The sequence below is a fragment of the Pezoporus wallicus genome, unplaced genomic scaffold (assembly GCF_028554395.1).
Source record: "Pezoporus wallicus isolate ANWC-B61680 ecotype Strahan unplaced genomic scaffold, APGP_CSIRO_Pwel_v1 contig_227, whole genome shotgun sequence".
Classification (NCBI taxonomy): Eukaryota; Metazoa; Chordata; class Aves; order Psittaciformes; family Psittacidae; genus Pezoporus; species Pezoporus wallicus.
This window is the reverse complement of record NW_026635704.1, coordinates 5,262,807-5,279,775: the sequence shown is the minus strand read 5'-3', so window position 1 is coordinate 5,279,775 and position 16,969 is coordinate 5,262,807. Positions and strand designations below refer to the sequence as shown.

Genomic DNA, 16,969 nt, shown 5'->3' with positions numbered 1-16,969 from the left:
GATACAGCACTTGATAGTATTTCACAGCCTGTGAATGGAACAGAAATTATGTTACTGTATCTGGAACAGGTGTCATGTTCTTTTATATATGAAGTAAAAGGCACATTAGTGATGTCTCTGACACTGGTATGACACGACTGGCTATAGTGTCTCTTTCCATTTACTATAAATTGCAATTTTTTTTGCAGAAGAGATTAAGACTTACAATTATTAAAGTTGATACCAGGTTGGCTATTGCTTTCAATAGAAGCATGAATAAACTATCAATATTTCAATTTATATTACTTTGGAACATGTCCTCTTTAATGCCAATAATTGTAATTTAATAGTGTGTCCAGCTGGCACTTTCTTGATGCATTGCCTTGCTTACTTGTGATAATGATATTTTTGATATGTTGTCCAGAGATATGGCAGTGTATTTTAGATCACTCACTGAGTTTTTCTCTGTTGTCATAAACAGTCCGATTCAGTTATTTCAAGGTTGCAGTTTCTGCCTGTGAACTGAAAGAACTGATTTAAGTTTAAAATCTTTACGTTTTATTTGTCTGCAAGTATATTGCAATAATATTGAAAACTCTTGGAGAGCCTGTAGCTAAGCTCCCCTGTTATGAATTACAGAAATTAAAAATTTTGAGAACTTCAACTCAGGTATTGTGTACGTTTTCTTTTCTAAAGCCTCAGGTATTTGGTTTTGCTGGAAGTCAGGTAATTCTTTGGAAAAGACACTTCTATGCAACGTTTTTTAAAAATAGTTAAAGCCCTCTTATCTGGTAGCAATATTTTTAGCAGAACACTTCTGACTGGTTTGGCTGCTTCAGAGATGTGCATGTGCCAGTTCCTCCCAGGGTTTTCTAGAATTTAGCATACCTAAAAGTGAAGAACTAGATAAAACCTCCTCTGCTCTGCAGTGATGGGGTCATGGATCAAGTAGATTTTTCAGATGCCTTTTCGCAGATACGCTTCTTATAATAAGTGCTTAAAAACAGAGAGATGTTTCATTTTGTTTTGGTTTTTTTTGTTGTTTTGGTTTTTTTTGTTTTTTTTTTTAAATAAACTGTATTTCAATGAAATTTAGAAAGTTAATATGTATTTTTTTTTCTCTTCATGACAGCATATAGGAGAGAAATCAGTAACTGTTCCAAACCCACTGTGTTTTTATAGGCAGGTCTCAGCCTCCACACTTAGATTCAGTTAACATAATGATTTTCCTAGTGGCAGCGTATTTCCCCATGAAATTTTTCCACCACTTCTGAGACCAGGCTGTCTGCTGACTGTTCTTCACTGCTGTGTTGTTATAGCCTTGCATTAACTGCAGGTTCCTGGGACTATGCCATGGTTTTCATGTCCTACAGTCTTTCAGATGATCTCCATTTTGAATAGGCTTGGTAGCTCTTCAGGAAGCGGAGCAGTCTCCTCCTCCTTCCAAGGGCACCAGTATAGCCATTTCATATCAGCATAACACAAACATGCAACTGTTTGTCATATTTGGTAATTGCGACTGCTCTTTTTCCAAAGTTCAGTGAGTGAAGCCAGGAGCTGCATTCTACATCTTCCACTGCTGTCAAAACTTAGGGCTACACTGTGCAAGTCTCTGTATTTCCATTGTAATGCTGTTAAGGTGAGCATAAGAGCGATCATGGTTGGAAAATCTCTTTCAGGTCTTTGAATGCAAGTTGTTATTTAAGAGCTTCTGTTTTTTTAGTTCAAGAACTTCTGCTTCCCAAGACAGTTCCTAAGACCAGTTCCACTGGGAAATTTTCTTTTTTGTAGGAAAAAGATGTTGTGAATTTTTGAGTGGTCTTGCTCTGAATGCTCAAATGAATGCTGAAAGCTAAATCCATGCCCTGTTCGGATCAGTGATACCAACTTTTAAGTGCCATCGGAGTACTATTGGGCATTTAAAAGGCCACAGGCTGGGGCTTGTGACTTACCAATTCTTTTCTTGTAGAAATTGTTTCTGCAAAGTTTGGTTGGTGGCTTTTGAATTTTCCCCATTGCTGTCTTGTGTTTTCTTGTTGCTGCCTGGTTATCTAGGAGCAACATAGGCACTGTAGGTTGAAAATTCTGTGTAGGCAGGAGGCAGAACTAGAATGAAAAGTAGGTTTTTTTCCCTGGTCAGCCGTGTGGAGTTAAAGCTATATTTCATTAAAGTGAAATTGGGAGGGAGAAATGAACAGTGTTTAGGAAGACAATGTCCGAGGGAGAAGAATAGGATTGGTGTCCATGAATATAGCAACGAGAAAGATGGGAGAAGGCAGAGGCAAGAGACGGTGAAGAATTTGCTCACTTCAAGGCTTGTTTTAAAATCAGAATTAGTGTTTATTCGTCACCAGGAAACTATGATATAATATTACGGGCTTATGTTATCCATGTGACATGTTTCCGTTCTGTATCATCCTCTTTCTGCTGAAATAATTTCAGTAAAGGACACGATGCGTAGTGTCCTTCTGCATCTGTTCCAAGGTCAAGTAAAGCATATGCGTGAAAACAGTTTCTAAACTCTCTTCCTCAGTGTATTTCCTGAGACTAGTTACAAGAGGCAGTTAGAGTTAACTTTCCAAGCAAAAGGATAAATAATAAAAAAATTACAACCTGGATTTGATTATGAAGTTCTTGAGCATTGGCTTGGAAATGTACCTGTTAATGTTACTGGCATATTTTCTTCTTTTCCACATAAACATTCTTGGGATATTCAAAGCTAAGGCTGCCAAAGTTTGGAGAGGTTTACTTTTGAGTGTATTTAATTCTGACGACAAGAATGGTCCATTTATTTTGTGACCTATTTATAGCCATTAAACAAACCATGGCAAATGGATCTGCTTTACTTAATTCGCTACATTTGGTGGAAGATTAAGAGCATGGAAAATACATTCATGAAAATAGGTATGTTTGTCTCTGATACCGTGCAAATCTCTGTATAATGCAGAACTGCGTTTTTTTTAATTAAAGTAGTTTACTCTGCAAGACAAAGAATTGAAAATAAAATACGAACCTTAAGATGATTATTTCGTAACTACTTTAGCAGACCAAATACTGGGGGGATTTGGTTATTCCTCATTGTGAGCTATGTATGATCACACTTGTAAGTCTCCAAAAATACTATAAAGATGAAAAAATGTGAATTATGTTCTCACTAATTTTAATTATAAGAACACCACATTTTGAGGTTTTTTTTGATTGTATTTTGTTTTCAAAGTGTTCTCAACATATTAAAAAATTAGATATGTTTTCCATAACAGAATATTTTTATATTCCCTGTGTTACAAAGCTGGTAACTGAAATTCTCTTTTTGCTTCTCAGGTTGTTTTTGAAGTGGTCACTTCAGGTCATCCAGGATATGTGGCTATTGATGAAGTGAAAGTTTTAGGACATCCATGTAGTAAGTACCTATCCACTATTTTAAAGCTAGCCCCCTAAAATGAATAAGCCACTATGCTTCAACACATGTGGAGCAAAAGATAAGTAGAATATCAGAAAACAATGTAACTGCTATAAACGTAGGCTGAGTACGTACAACGTGTTCCTAGCATTTGGGCACTGCACCTTATTGGCTTTAAAGACATCTCTTACATGCACCTCGTGTACAGCACTTGGCATGAGCCCCAGAGCCATCTAACTACTCATTCAGAGCAAAAGTCATCAAGATTTGTTGACCAGTTTTCTGTCTGCATGAAAACATCTGTGCAGCCACAAGCTGAGACATTAGTGAGAGCAAATGAAATATACAAGAGCTGAATATATATGATTTTTCTTTCCAAGGCTTAGAAGGAAGAAAACTCAGCTGGCTGAGGGCTGAGGCTTTGCTAAGCAAGGTTACTTAGGGTGCTTCATGAGGTTCATGGCTTAATTTCTGCACTGTTTTACTTATATTTCAGGTAGGTTTCCTTATCCCATTATTAAGGATATGTAATACTTAACTACCCTAAGTTCTTTTAAAACTGATGCCAAAACAAACCCTTGTAAATTAATGCTTTAATAGGGTAATCTAGATGTAATTGAACAGACTACTTAGATAATGATGATTTCACATATCTGCTATTTGTTATATGTGTTAAGATCATACATGGAATTGTAGGTTGTTAACTTACTGACCAAATGACCGAGTGGGGAAAAAGACACCTAACTTCTGTGTAATTGTTCAGCATATTGTGCTTGCATGAGTTCTTTATGGCCTGTAAGAGCTGTGATTTAAAATAAAAAGTGATTATCTGTTAGTAACAGAGTACCTCCTGAACATGGCTTTAGTGTTAATGGCAAGAAGATACAGACATTTCTTCAAATACAGAGACAGTTATGCAGAATCAGCAACTGTTATTTCTGAATCACTTAGTTCTAATAAACACAGCAGGCTCTCATGTTGTTAGACAGTATTTGTGCTTCTGCATTTTGAATTTTTATCTTTGGTTCAGATGGGGTAAGTCTAAGGCAGCATTTTATCAGCTTAATAATTTTTCTTATACACATTTTGAGAGGTTTGATCTGTGCATTTGTACCAATCAATTCTAAAAACCTGCAAATAGCTCTTAGTGTGGAGACTGAGTTATACCCCATAATGCATAGAGTTCTAATGTGGCAGTGCTGAAATGCAAAAGCTTTAATGAAAAGTTCTTTGATCAAGTAATTAAACTGTTAGAAATTAAGACATCAAACCAGTTATATTGTCTACAGGAAAATTGAAAATTGTGTGAAAATTGGAATAGAGCTACTGTGTGTCTAAAACTTTGCAAGACTCATAATGCTGTTATTTCTGTATATTGCCAGAAAAAGTACTTTTAGAATGATTAATTCTTTAAACAGAAATTGAAATAGGAAAAATATTTGCTAGGCAGTTTTCTGGGTAGGATGGATGAAGACCAAGCAGAGCACAAGCTCTAGCTAGGCATGTAGAACTGAAAGGGATAGATTGTGGTGGGTGGGTGAGGGTTTTCTTGTGTGAGTGTTTCTTTTTAAACTATTTTATTCCGTCATCTTCTCCTTCTTATACTGCTTTGCACTGGGTATTAAACAACTTTTTCTTGAATACTGGTAGCTGGTTACTTGTAATTCCTAACAAACAATTGCAATTTCTCCCGGTGAGAAGATCTTTTAAGAAAATGTTACCAACACTATAAATGGTTGTGGTGCTCTGCTAGAAAATGTATATTTATTTTGCCAGTTTACTGCTAGCACTGGCATTTCCATGTCTGAAAGTAATGTTCAGAGCCTCACTTATCTGCTGGTATTAGTCAGTGCAAAAAGTCACCTTACCTGCAGTAGGATTTGAATGTTTGGGAATGCTGCCTTTTCAAGGATAAGTTTCTGTATCAAATTTCGGTGTTTTTCTGTGTCTTGTCGTTGACTCTTTCCAGTAAACCAAAAGTATGCATACTGTCTTTCCTTCTTCAGTGGACATAGTTCTTTTTTGAATATTTATTTCATTTATTAGGCTATTTGTAGCTTTAATGCTTAAATTTTTACTGGAAATGTTTTCTTTTTCTATTTGAAAAATGAGAATTGATAAGGAGAATGCACTGGGTTTTGGGTTTGTTTTTTTTTCCCTGCAGTGTTGTTGAAAATAATTTTATTTAAAGAATACAGCTGTGGTTGGTGAGTGCTGTGTTAGTATTTTAGCTGTTTTATGTGCTACATTTCTAAAGCATCTCCTCTATGGACACTGTACCTGGTTAAAACAAAAAACTTGTTTCCCTGACAACATCAGTCAACTTCTTACTGTTTTGTCTAGTTGGTAGTGTAAGTATCTAATAGGATATTTTTTCAAAACATAATTAGTTTCTAATATGATCTTTATTAATAGAGTGTTATTACCAGAGGGGCACTGAGCTAAGATTATTTACACAGCAGAAACTATTAAAGAGCACCCTTCTCTTCTGCTCTTTCCCAGGTGCAGAAGTAAAATCTAATGCATAGTTGACAATTTAAACCTTTTAAAGCAAGGCTGTTTAATTTGCTCAGTGTGTTGTTCATAGCCAGTACTTCCATGTTGTATAACTCCAGTGCTCTTATCTTCTTCCAACAGCAAAAACTCCCCACTTCTTGCGTCTTCAGAGTGTGGAGGTCAATGCAGGACAATTTGCTACTTTTCAATGCACTGCCAATGGTGGAACAGACTCAGGCGACAGACTCTGGTTACAGGTAATTTCTTTACTAATGCAGTGATATGCTGGGAGGAGAGTTTGTCACTCTAAAAGGAATGTAAAACATGAAAATGATAGGGCTGTTCATTTCATCAATATTAGATTTTATAGCCCCTTTGCACTGCTGCAGATTAGATGTTCTACTGTAGAAAATTATACTGGAAGATTTTCTTCTCTTGTTCCAATGGGGTGTCTTATTAAAAATAAAGGTACTGGTTTTGTTACTTGTGGCGATTATGAATAAAGGCTAAGAGGAAGAGCCAAGGAAGGCTCCTCTTGGCCAAGAGGAAGGCCAATGAAGAGCACATGACTTTCTCATGTCTGTGCTGGCTAACTGCAAAATTACATACAATGACTTTCTCTGTTTACCTCTATTTCTGTTTAGTATTTTCAGCTAGAATTACGTTGTTACTTTTTAAGTATGGAGAAGACAAGTATGACAGTCAGATCTGACCTTTTGTATTATAGAGCTAAAGGATCTTGCCTATATTCATTGTCTGTAATGTTTCACTTATACAGTAATGTAACTTCTAGATAGGTGTCAGATCTTGATTTAAAGACTCTCTCCAACTCATTTTCTTTCAGTAAAGGCAGTCTCCCCTTATCCATATATGTAATCTTGTATTGAAACCATGCATCTTGATCTCTTTTAGTAACGGGCATGCAAGTTTAACTGCTGCCTTGTCTTACTTCCATCATTCCAGTGTTGTCTGGCCTCTACAGCAAACAGTAGTCTGTGTTTAGACTTAGCCTTAGGGTATAGTAACCTCCAGTTCTCTATGCTTTCCATACATGAAAAACAGCATGCTAGAACTGAGACATTGTCTGTGAGAAGTAAATAAGAATGCCTAAAATAATGCCCAAGGAGATCAGTCAGGTGAAAGTGCAGTATATGGAGAAGGTGGAATAGGAATATTGAAGCAGCAGTAACAGGTGGGACTTAGAGATGAAATTCTCTATTTTTGTTGTTTAAACAATTTCAGGCTTTTACTATAGTCTTCCTTTGACATTGCACTTGATGTAAAATTTCATCAAGCTTTTCAGATATGATTCATTTTAAATATGACAGGTTAAACAGATGAATAGTTATACGAAAACTAGTGCACAAGCAAATAAGTAAAACCACTTCAAAAGTGAAGACATATTTATCCATATATGAATGATAAACTGTTATGTCTATCCAGAAAGAGCCTAATCAAGTACAGTAGAGGACAATGGAAATTTCTGTTATTTTCTTTTTGCATGGTATTTTTAATCTCTGTGCTGATTTAAGGCTGATATTTCTCTAATTTCTCTAAGGATATTTCTCTCCAGCCCTTTAAAGCCAGTATTACAGTGTTGAATTGGTAAAATTAGACTCCCATCTTTCCTAAGCCACTGAGATTTTTTGAAACAATGAATTTTTCCAGTCATGAAAAGAGTTTAGCATGTATGGGAAAATAGTGGGTTGTTATTTCATCAGTGATAACCTTTGTAGAGCCTTTGCATCTTTGTATAATGCTCTTTTGTGAAATTGAAGGTAGAATTCAATATAGGGAAATCTTGATTCCATTCAATTTTTCCATATATTTCCAGGATAGTATAACTTCAGCGTGAACTTTTTTGCATGGAATGTATAATCATGTACACAATTATGAGATTTGTTTTCTTTTTCCTATATATGAAGAATGAGAAAGTAGAGACAGATTGACTACTCGAGGAATTTTATCTTCCAGCAGGGCCACTATTTACTTATCCTGCCCATTCAACATACAGGTCCCTCTGGTAATCAGTCCAAGGTTGTGCAAATTCCAGGTGTGCCTTTGTGTAAGAACATTTTAAAAGTTGACAGGATCTCCTGGATAGCTTTGATTTATTTTTGTACTTGTTTGCCAGTTTCCACAGATGTCTGCTGCAACTTTACTGTAAGGGTGATCAGAGAGCTCCATTTGTAGAACACTGCAAATCAATGCTATGAGATACAGTTCCCAACAGGATTAGCTGTATTTTAGTGCACTAAGTCACTGCCTGGTAACAGATCCCTGGGCCTTGCAGTTCTCCATCAATCACCTGGGACCATCTGGTTTCATGGTGTGATGTTAAGGAATTTTGTATATGCCTGCTTATAACATCTCATGATACTGCCACAGGACCATGAGTACAATGGAGCTATCTGTAATAGCTGTCAGGAAACATGATATCTTCTATGTCATATGTCTCATTAAATGGATGTTAAAGATCCTTTCCTGCCCAGATAGAAGCAATATTCAACTACAAAACATCTTAGTGAAAGATGTTCTTATGTACACTAGAGCCAGAATAAAATAAGCATCATTCTCTGGAGACTTTTATGCTAGCATGCAGGTAATAGGTTTTAGTGGTATTACATATGGGTCATGCAGTCTCTCTGATGCGTCTGCATTGTCCACCAGTAATACTAAGCCCTTTCTAGAATTATTTTGACGTTGTAGGGATTTTTTGGGTTGTTTTGTTTGTTTGAGGGGTTTTTTGTTTGGTTTTTTTTTTTGGTTGGGTTAATTTTGGTGGTTGTTTTGGTTTATTTTTTGGTTTGTTGTTTTTTTTTTTCCTTTATAAAACCTTGAGGGAGAGCTGCAGTAAATACATAAATAAATAATGGTTGTGTGATTTTTATCAGGGCTTTCTGAGCATTTCTGCCATGTAAGTCATATGAGGAGGCCTAATCTGTTTGGAATTTACAGTTCCAAAATATCATGAGATAATTTGCTCCCAAGTGATTTCCAGTACCAGTCATTTGTTTTCAGATTCACATTGTTAATCTGAAGTACAGGTAAATTGACAGAGTGAAATTACAAACCCACTGAGTTCAATGACATTTCTGAGCGTCTTCAGCATTGGCAAGATTTTACTCCTGTACTTCTGTCTCTTTTATCTTGTACCTCTCACCTTGTATGTAGCACAAGACTTTAGGTTTAGTAGTACAGAATTTTTCTGGCAAACAAATATTTTACTTTTTGCAGTCTTTTAGAGACTGCAGGAGATAGATGTTCCTTAAAACAAATGAATAATCCTAACTTGGTTGGTTATTTTAGTCTCCTCTTGGCTGAGTAGTTGTTGGAAACAGCATAGATGTTCTTAGTGTAATAATGCCCAAGCTTTGAAGCAGTCTTAAGTGAAATCTGTAGTCCATTATTTTTTTAATTTCTTTTTTTTAATTTTTCTTTTCAAGGCTATCCCGTTTTTATTTCCTATGGAATACGAAGTCTGTTAATTTATGGAATATTATTGAATTTTTTTGCAATTAAAAGCGTGATAGGGGAACCACAATGTATAGGTTAGCTGTCCGAATTAGGCCACTGAGCCGCGAAATATTTTCATGATGCTGTGATCCATATTTACTCTTTGAGGAGAGGGAAGACGGAAAGCTGTTTTCCTATTCCTCAGTGCAGTGTTTCGCAAGAGAAACATTTTTCCCTGATCCTCCTAGGCAGCTGAGAACACTATTGCATGAGCTAGGATTGCAAGCTTGTCAGAAAATTTGACAGCAAATTGTGGGTATTTTCAGTGATATCATTTAAAGTCAAGCAAAAGGACTCAAGAACACCACTCTGCATTGTACAACTAGTGTCCAATAAGGTCATTGGCTAGATTGTATGTCTGTGAATTCACGTCCCAATTAGGTTATGTTCTAAACATAAACATACTTTAAAAATAAATCTGATGACACTAATGAAGGAATGTTTGTAATTAATAGATGCGTCCCCTCTGCTTACATTGTCTTTAATGCATCTGTGGACAACACAGGTTATTTGTCAGGATGGGATGACTCTCTTTTTTGTTGAATGATGGATTAAAAATGTCATTCCTGTGCTCTTTCCTGTGTTTCCACTGTAAGGGTACAATATAGCCTTTACAGTGGGAATCATAGCAGTTGCTATATTATTTATTTTGTTTCTTTTAATTAAACAAATTCCTTCTTGATATTACAAGCTCCAGAAGTTGACACCAAAAATAAGATAAAGCACTATGCACTAAAGAAGCCAGGAGTCCCAAGGAATGGAAATACACTTCAGAAGGAGCAAACAAAACAAACCCAAAACATTTGTAGGCGGGAGCCAAAGTTAGAATTGGGAAAGAAATTAACACGTGAAACACAGAACAGTTAATAGTCAAGTGAAAGCAGCTGAGACAACATCTTCTGAAAAGCTTGTTCTATTATTAGTATCTAGTAGATTGGCACAAGAAACACTAATCTGTATTACAGGAGAAAGGGAGCGGAATTCTTATTTGGAAATAGCCTTCTTTTGGTGCAGCCTAGAAGACTGAAAAAGCAAACATTCTGCTTTCCACAAACATCTTTGAGCCAGGAATCTAAATTGTAGCTTGCAAGTTAGAATGAAGTTTAGAAAAATAAAGATTTATTTAAAACTAGGTAGATTTCCTGCACTGCAAGCCTGAGGTAGACACATACATAGATTGTTTTTCTCTGGAAGTGTATGAAGTTTGAACTGTCATATATTGAATATTTATATGTACAAAATATTATATTAAATAGTAACCAAAATAAAAATTATCAAGTGAAAAGTGCTTAAATATTAAAATAAATGTTTCCAAGGCAATACTTGGGAAAAGTATTTAGGGCTTCACTTTGCCTGCTAAATACTGTGTAAATAATGGCTGACTATAATCTTAGTGCTTCATAATATTACGTTGTTTCTGTGTGATGGACTGATACGATCTTCATTTAATAGTTGAGGATCATAGACACTGATAAACAAAATCAACATGTATTCCTTGTGTTTGGAAGCAGTCTCTGAGACATCTGGACCTGATTCCCTGCATGTAAGGCACTGATCATGTGTCCACTGATGTTAGTTGCAACTATGAGTGGCCAGTAGTTTGGGGAATTGACCTTTTCAAAGAGTTTTTTTGTTTTCAAAGGCTTCGAGAATATCAGTAAACAAGAGTCCTGGAAGCACTTTAAGTGACATGGCAGAGGCATAGTTTTACTATAAAACTGAATCTTTTGATAATAATATCTGAAGATTTGTTATAGCGTCACTAAACATGCGACAGTTGCCTTTTTCAGGGACTTGTACCTTGACTCTGTGGGTAGGCTTTCTTTGGGAGAGGTTCCTCAAACAGTGGAAAGCTACAGTTGATGAGAAAGAGAGGTCATCATTTCAGTGAAGTACTGTGTTTTTCCTAGCCTCATTCTAAAACATGGTTGAAATTCAAATAATTATTTATAAATTTAATTCTCAGGCACATAACATTTATTGCAGAGATACAGACCTAAGTGTAGTAATTTGTTGAAGGTAAGCAAATAACAATAGGATCTCTGGATGTATCTGACAGCTGTAATAAATGGCATCATCAGACTTGCCAATAGCAAGAGGTTACTGGGTATTCTCTGATAGAAGGGGAGAGTGTGAAGTCTTTCATACCTAATGGTTTGTGCATGCTGAACACATACTACTTGATTGCAGCCAACAAACTGAATAGTATTACTCTCATGGCCACTCTTCTCTACCCTATATAAACAGCTTATAACCTGTTAATAAGGGATTTCACTTTTCTTCTTGCCTTTCCTGAAAGCTGCCTTTCCCCTAATTCAATGTGTATTTTTGTGTATCTTCAGTAATCTTTTGCTGAAGGTATAAAGAGTATGAAAGGTTTTACTCCTCTACATGCAAAACTGCAAAACCTGTATGCATTATTTATTGTTAGTCAAAGGTAGATATCTAATCCTGTGTCAGAGGGAGTTCTGGAAAGCAAATTGCTTTCTGTCGGAATACACACACGAATGAGAGGTATCAAAAACATCCTTGTGAGAGTGTAGAACCAGTGTAATGACTCCTGGCAAATTATGAAAATAAAGTATATTTATAGGATGTACAAAGTACGTATGTGCGTGTGTGTGCACATATGCTTATGTGAATCATATGAAGTATACCACAAGGTACAAGAGTTTTGTAAGAATTTTTCGTTATGCTGTATACTCTGAGGCTTTCATATAATTACAATTTTCATAGCTACATCTGGAAGCACTTGAGGAAAAAATGTTTCAGCCATTCTTGAGTGTTAAGATAATGAAGCAGTATTTTACCTGTTAAAATTAAATCATATGCATATGTAACAACTTAGTAACACAAACAGGTGGAACTATTAATGCAAACTGTACAATGAGGTAGGCCTAAAAAAGATGTTCCTTTGAATATTAAAAAAATGGTATGGGTTTGATCAGTAGGTGCTTTTGTGTACCGTGGGAGTGTCAAGTGGGAGCTTGACAAAGTTTGTTTGCAAGTAACCTGAAAAGTCAGTAGCTTTTGATCCTCCTCATTTGCTGAAGATGTCTTCTTACACCTTGTATCTATAGTGTCAGAAGTGCCACTTAAGAGAGCCATTATTATTTTTATTTAATAAGGATGATATGACACTTGGACTTTGGACAAAAATCTTATGGTAACAGGTAGTTGTTCTTTTTTCTTCTTCCTTTTTCCCTATTAGAACTGCGTCTCAAGTATTCAGGAACTACCAGATACTAATGAATTGACTGCATACTCCACTGATTTGCAGAAAATTTGAGGACATTTGTGGACATAAGCAAGTTAGAGGAGATGCAATAAAATTTATCCCTTTCCTCCAACCTTATCCATTCCCATAGATAATCTCATTTGATGAAATGACCCATAAGAAAAGTTATGGTGGTATTACCTTTATTAGTCTAACCTTTTTGACATTCTTGTCTCTGAATTTGAAAGTGAAGCGATGAAAGTAGTATTCTCTTTTTAAGAAACTCAGCGTAATGTTTTAATCTAATGATTATTTTGGAGTGTTAAATAACATAGTACATGGTGATTAGCAAACTTGAGATAATGGAGCAATTGACCTGTGCCATGGAGGGCTGGTTAAATTCAGCTTGTGTTTTAAGAGTGTGTTAGGTATGCTTGTTTCTGGACTCTGAAGACTGCCTTGATATGAAGCACAGTTTAGCAGCAGTAGAATCACTTAAAGACACATATAACTTAGGCAATTGATGAAGTAAATTCAATAAACTTTCTGTGCTATGCTCTTGGACCTTTGGAAGGAAAAAAAAGAGTGACCTTTACAATGAATACTGTACTTAAAATGTACAAACTTACTGTCGGAGGGTATCATGTTCTAATTGGAATTGAATGGGGGGTTCTTTTTTAAAACCAAGGGCTGTTGAAACTTCTTTGAGACAAGGAGAATCAAAGTAAAGATTAAATTCAATTAAACCAACAGGGAAAATGACAGGAAGGAAAAACAGAGCATTGGGGGAAGTGTGTATTGGGGGTGGGAGCTGTTAAAGTGACTTAGTAAGACCAAAACACCTCCAGCCAAACCCCTCTGTTAGCTTCCCTCTTATATGAACTAATGTATACCTTATTTATTTAGCTTATTATTGCTGTGGTTGCATTTATTCACTAACTGCATTCTCACTGTTGAATTTACTACAGTTCCCTTTAACCATAGGCCTGTGTCTCTTCTTGCCATTCATTTCTTCCATTTAGAAGAATGTTTTCAGTAGGCCACTGCCTCACACTTAACAGGGCATGGTTTCTTGTCCTGAAATGTGTGTACTACTTTCTTGGCTACTTCTTCTTACTTGCTTTGTAGGACTTAGTATCTCTTTGGTTTTGCCTGCTATTCTGGTGGTTTAAAACCTTGGTTGACCCCAGAAGACATGTTGGTCTTCCTGCATCCCATGTTGCTTCTCTTTCCATCAAGATAACGCTTTTCCAATGAAGAGAATGTGGGACTTGAGCACACTGTTTTTTAACTGTCCTGTTATGTGCTTGGATAGAAAAGGCAGACAAATGCCTGCATTAGTATATTTTGCATTGTATATACAGATGAAACTATACTAATGATCTTTACTTTCTCATTTTCTCCTCATTACTTTGCTTCTTCCCAGCCCCTCCATAAAGCCTGGTGTTTGCAGAATGTCAAACCAGAGTATTTAAAATCAATAAATAAAATAATAAAATAAAAAAGTATGTTATTTTCATCTTTTTAGCAAGTTGTTCATCCTAATTCTTGAAATTTTTAATCATAGAATCACAGAATAGTTAGGATTGGAAAGGACCTTAAGATCATCAAGTTCCAACCTCCCTGCCATGGGCAGGGACACCTCCCACTAAACCATGTCACCCAAGGCTTTGTCCAGCTTGGCCTTGAACACCACCATGGAACACCGCCAGGGATGGAGCATTCGCAATTTCCCTGGGCAACCCATTTCAATGCCTCACCACCCTTACAGTAAAGAACTTCCTCCTTATATCCAGTCTAAACTTCCCCTGTTTAAGTTTGAGCCCATTACCCCTTGTCCTATCACTACAGTCCCTAACGAAGAGTCCCTCTTCAGCATCCTTTTAGGCCCCCTTCAGATACTTGAAGGCTGCTATGAGGTCTCCACGCAGCCTTCTCTTCTCCAGGCTGAACAGCCCCAACTTCCTCAGCCTGTCTTCATACGGGAGGTGCTCCAGTCCCCTGATCATCCTCGTGGCCCTCCTCTGGACTTGTTCCAACAGTTCCATGTCCTTTTCAAGTTGAGGACACCAGAACTGCACACAATACTCCAAGTAAGGTCTCATGAGAGCAGAGTACAGAGGCAGGATCACCTCCTTCGACCTGCTGCTGGTCATGCTCCTTTTGATGCAGCCCAGGATACGGTTGGCTTTCTGAGCTGCGAGCTCACACTGCCAGCTCATGTTCATTTTCTCATCGACCAACATGCCCAAGTCCTTCTCCACAGTGCTGCTCTGGATCTCTTCTCTATTAATACAAATAAAAGGATGATGAAAAGTACTTAGTGTTGTGTATTTCATACAATTAAGATACAGTATTAGATTGAATGATTTTATAAGTAGGGCTATGAATTCAGCAGAATTCTTAGCAGCTGCATGGATCATTGACACAACTTCTGTCCAAAGTATAAAACTCCCCATTACAGAGTGATTTCACAGTGCTCTCTTTTCTCCAGATGTTTCTGAGGATACAGCTTCCTACAAGTCATTTTGTATTCTATTGTGTGCTGTTAAAGATGAATGGAAAGAAGATTTGGGATTTTTATGTATTTTATGAGCACTGAAAAATTGTTAGATAATATAAACTCTTCTCAAACACTCTGGAGTTTACTTGAAAACTAAAAAATACATTGAGCCGGGGGGGGAGGTTGTTTTGGGGTTTGGTTTCTTTTTTTTTTTTCCTTTTAAAATCTTAAAATCTCTGTGTAGTAATAACAGATTTGTTCCTGTCAGAATGATGGAAAACAATTTCTGTATGTGCAGAGTTAACTGCTCTGACTAAATTACACTGATGTTAATGACTGCAGGAAATGAAATAATATCTTTGTGTTCTTTCTGTTTGTTTAATTGTATCTTCAAATAAATGTCATTGCTTAATATTTGAGAATGTGACTACTCGATGTGTAACTTTAGTAATATTTTACATTATTACCTGGCAGCTGCAGCCAGCGTTTAGGTTTAAGCATAATAAACAGAGATTTATGGAGAGCTATGTGATTTAAAGAAAAGTTAATGTTCAGTTTAATGTTCAGTTACCGAACATTAAAATATTGAAAGCTGAAATATTTTTTGAAAGGTAAAATAATAATGTTTTGCTTGAATGCTCATTAGCTACACGTGCAGAGTGCAGTTCTGGCTCATAGCAGAATAATTCCAAATAGGACAATAATAATCTTCTTCCAGCACAGCCTCATTACTTAAATGAAATACACTTGTTAACTTACACAGATGTGTAATACAGGATAATCACAGGATATGTGGTGGTTCTGATCTAGACTGACAAACAGTTGTCTTGGTTATGAAAGCAGTTCTAGAAATTCAGAGGTAGAGCCAACTGTCTTAATTATTGGAATGATATAAACCCTGCAAAGCAATTTTGTTGAGGTATTAATTACTATTTGATTTAGATTTGATACATATTTTAAACGAAATTACTTTAGGCACTGCTGATGTTATTTGAGATCCCACTGGTATGGCTCTAATCACAGTTTTATTAATGTGCATATTTGAAATTGGAATAATGCCGACTCTTTCTTTTATTAAATATATGAAAAGCTCCTTAGTCTACCTGTATGGACAGAGGGTGACTGACTGACTGATGGTTCCTTTTAAGTCTCTTCTGTCAGAATTGTTGAAATATACCCTGAGAGTGATTAATGCAGTGGTACTGCTGGATGTAACATCCCAGAACTTCAAACCCTTTGAATTACTGCTGCATTTTTGTTAAAAGTATTTCTGAAAGGTTAATACATATCTTGCTGTTAGATTGCTTTAATTTAGAAAACTAAGAGTTAGTTCATTGTGTAAAAGAGACTTTAAGTCTCATTTAAATAACCATCAGCTTATTTATTTTCATTCTAGCTTGCCTAAAATGGAAAAATAATATGCATTTTAGAGTGCTTTAAGCTGTCTCTGCATGCATTTTAATATGGTGGTACTAGGAATATGGATTTTTAAGCTGTGTATATCCTGAGGTTAAATTAAGATTTTTTTTTCATATCCCTATGTATTAAGTAGCATGTTGTTTAACAGAAAATTAATTCTTACAAGTGATTTATCATTTACATATTTTCATTAGTTGTCTTAAATAGCATTTTTAAAGATGTGCATTTGTTTGTTTGAAAAGCTTTCTCTGAGCATTTGAAAACATTATGGGCTGCTCAGCAGCCGGTAGAATCTGTTATTTTCGGTTTTGGGTCTCAAGGTCTTGCAGTCTTTTGTTTTGTGGTCAAAACTGTTCTGCTCTAAGAAGGTTAGATAGCTCTGCCCTGGGGACGTGGCCTTTATGGTCCAAGCAGGTCTAACATTAAATGATTAAGGCAT

General features: G+C 36.2%; 1 protein-coding gene across 12 annotated transcripts in view; it reads left to right on the top strand.

The window, feature by feature from the left end:
• PTPRM (protein tyrosine phosphatase receptor type M) overlaps positions 1-16,969 on the top strand; it is a 471,112-nt gene that overhangs the window by 158,331 nt on the left and 295,812 nt on the right. For all 12 annotated transcript variants that reach the window (XM_057397502.1, XM_057397501.1, XM_057397499.1 and 9 more), the window contains 2 exons: positions 3,301-3,379; positions 6,017-6,132. In XM_057397502.1, the coding sequence (XP_057253485.1) occupies positions 3,301-3,379; positions 6,017-6,132 (195 nt within the window). The remainder of the gene's footprint in view (positions 1-3,300; positions 3,380-6,016; positions 6,133-16,969) is intronic.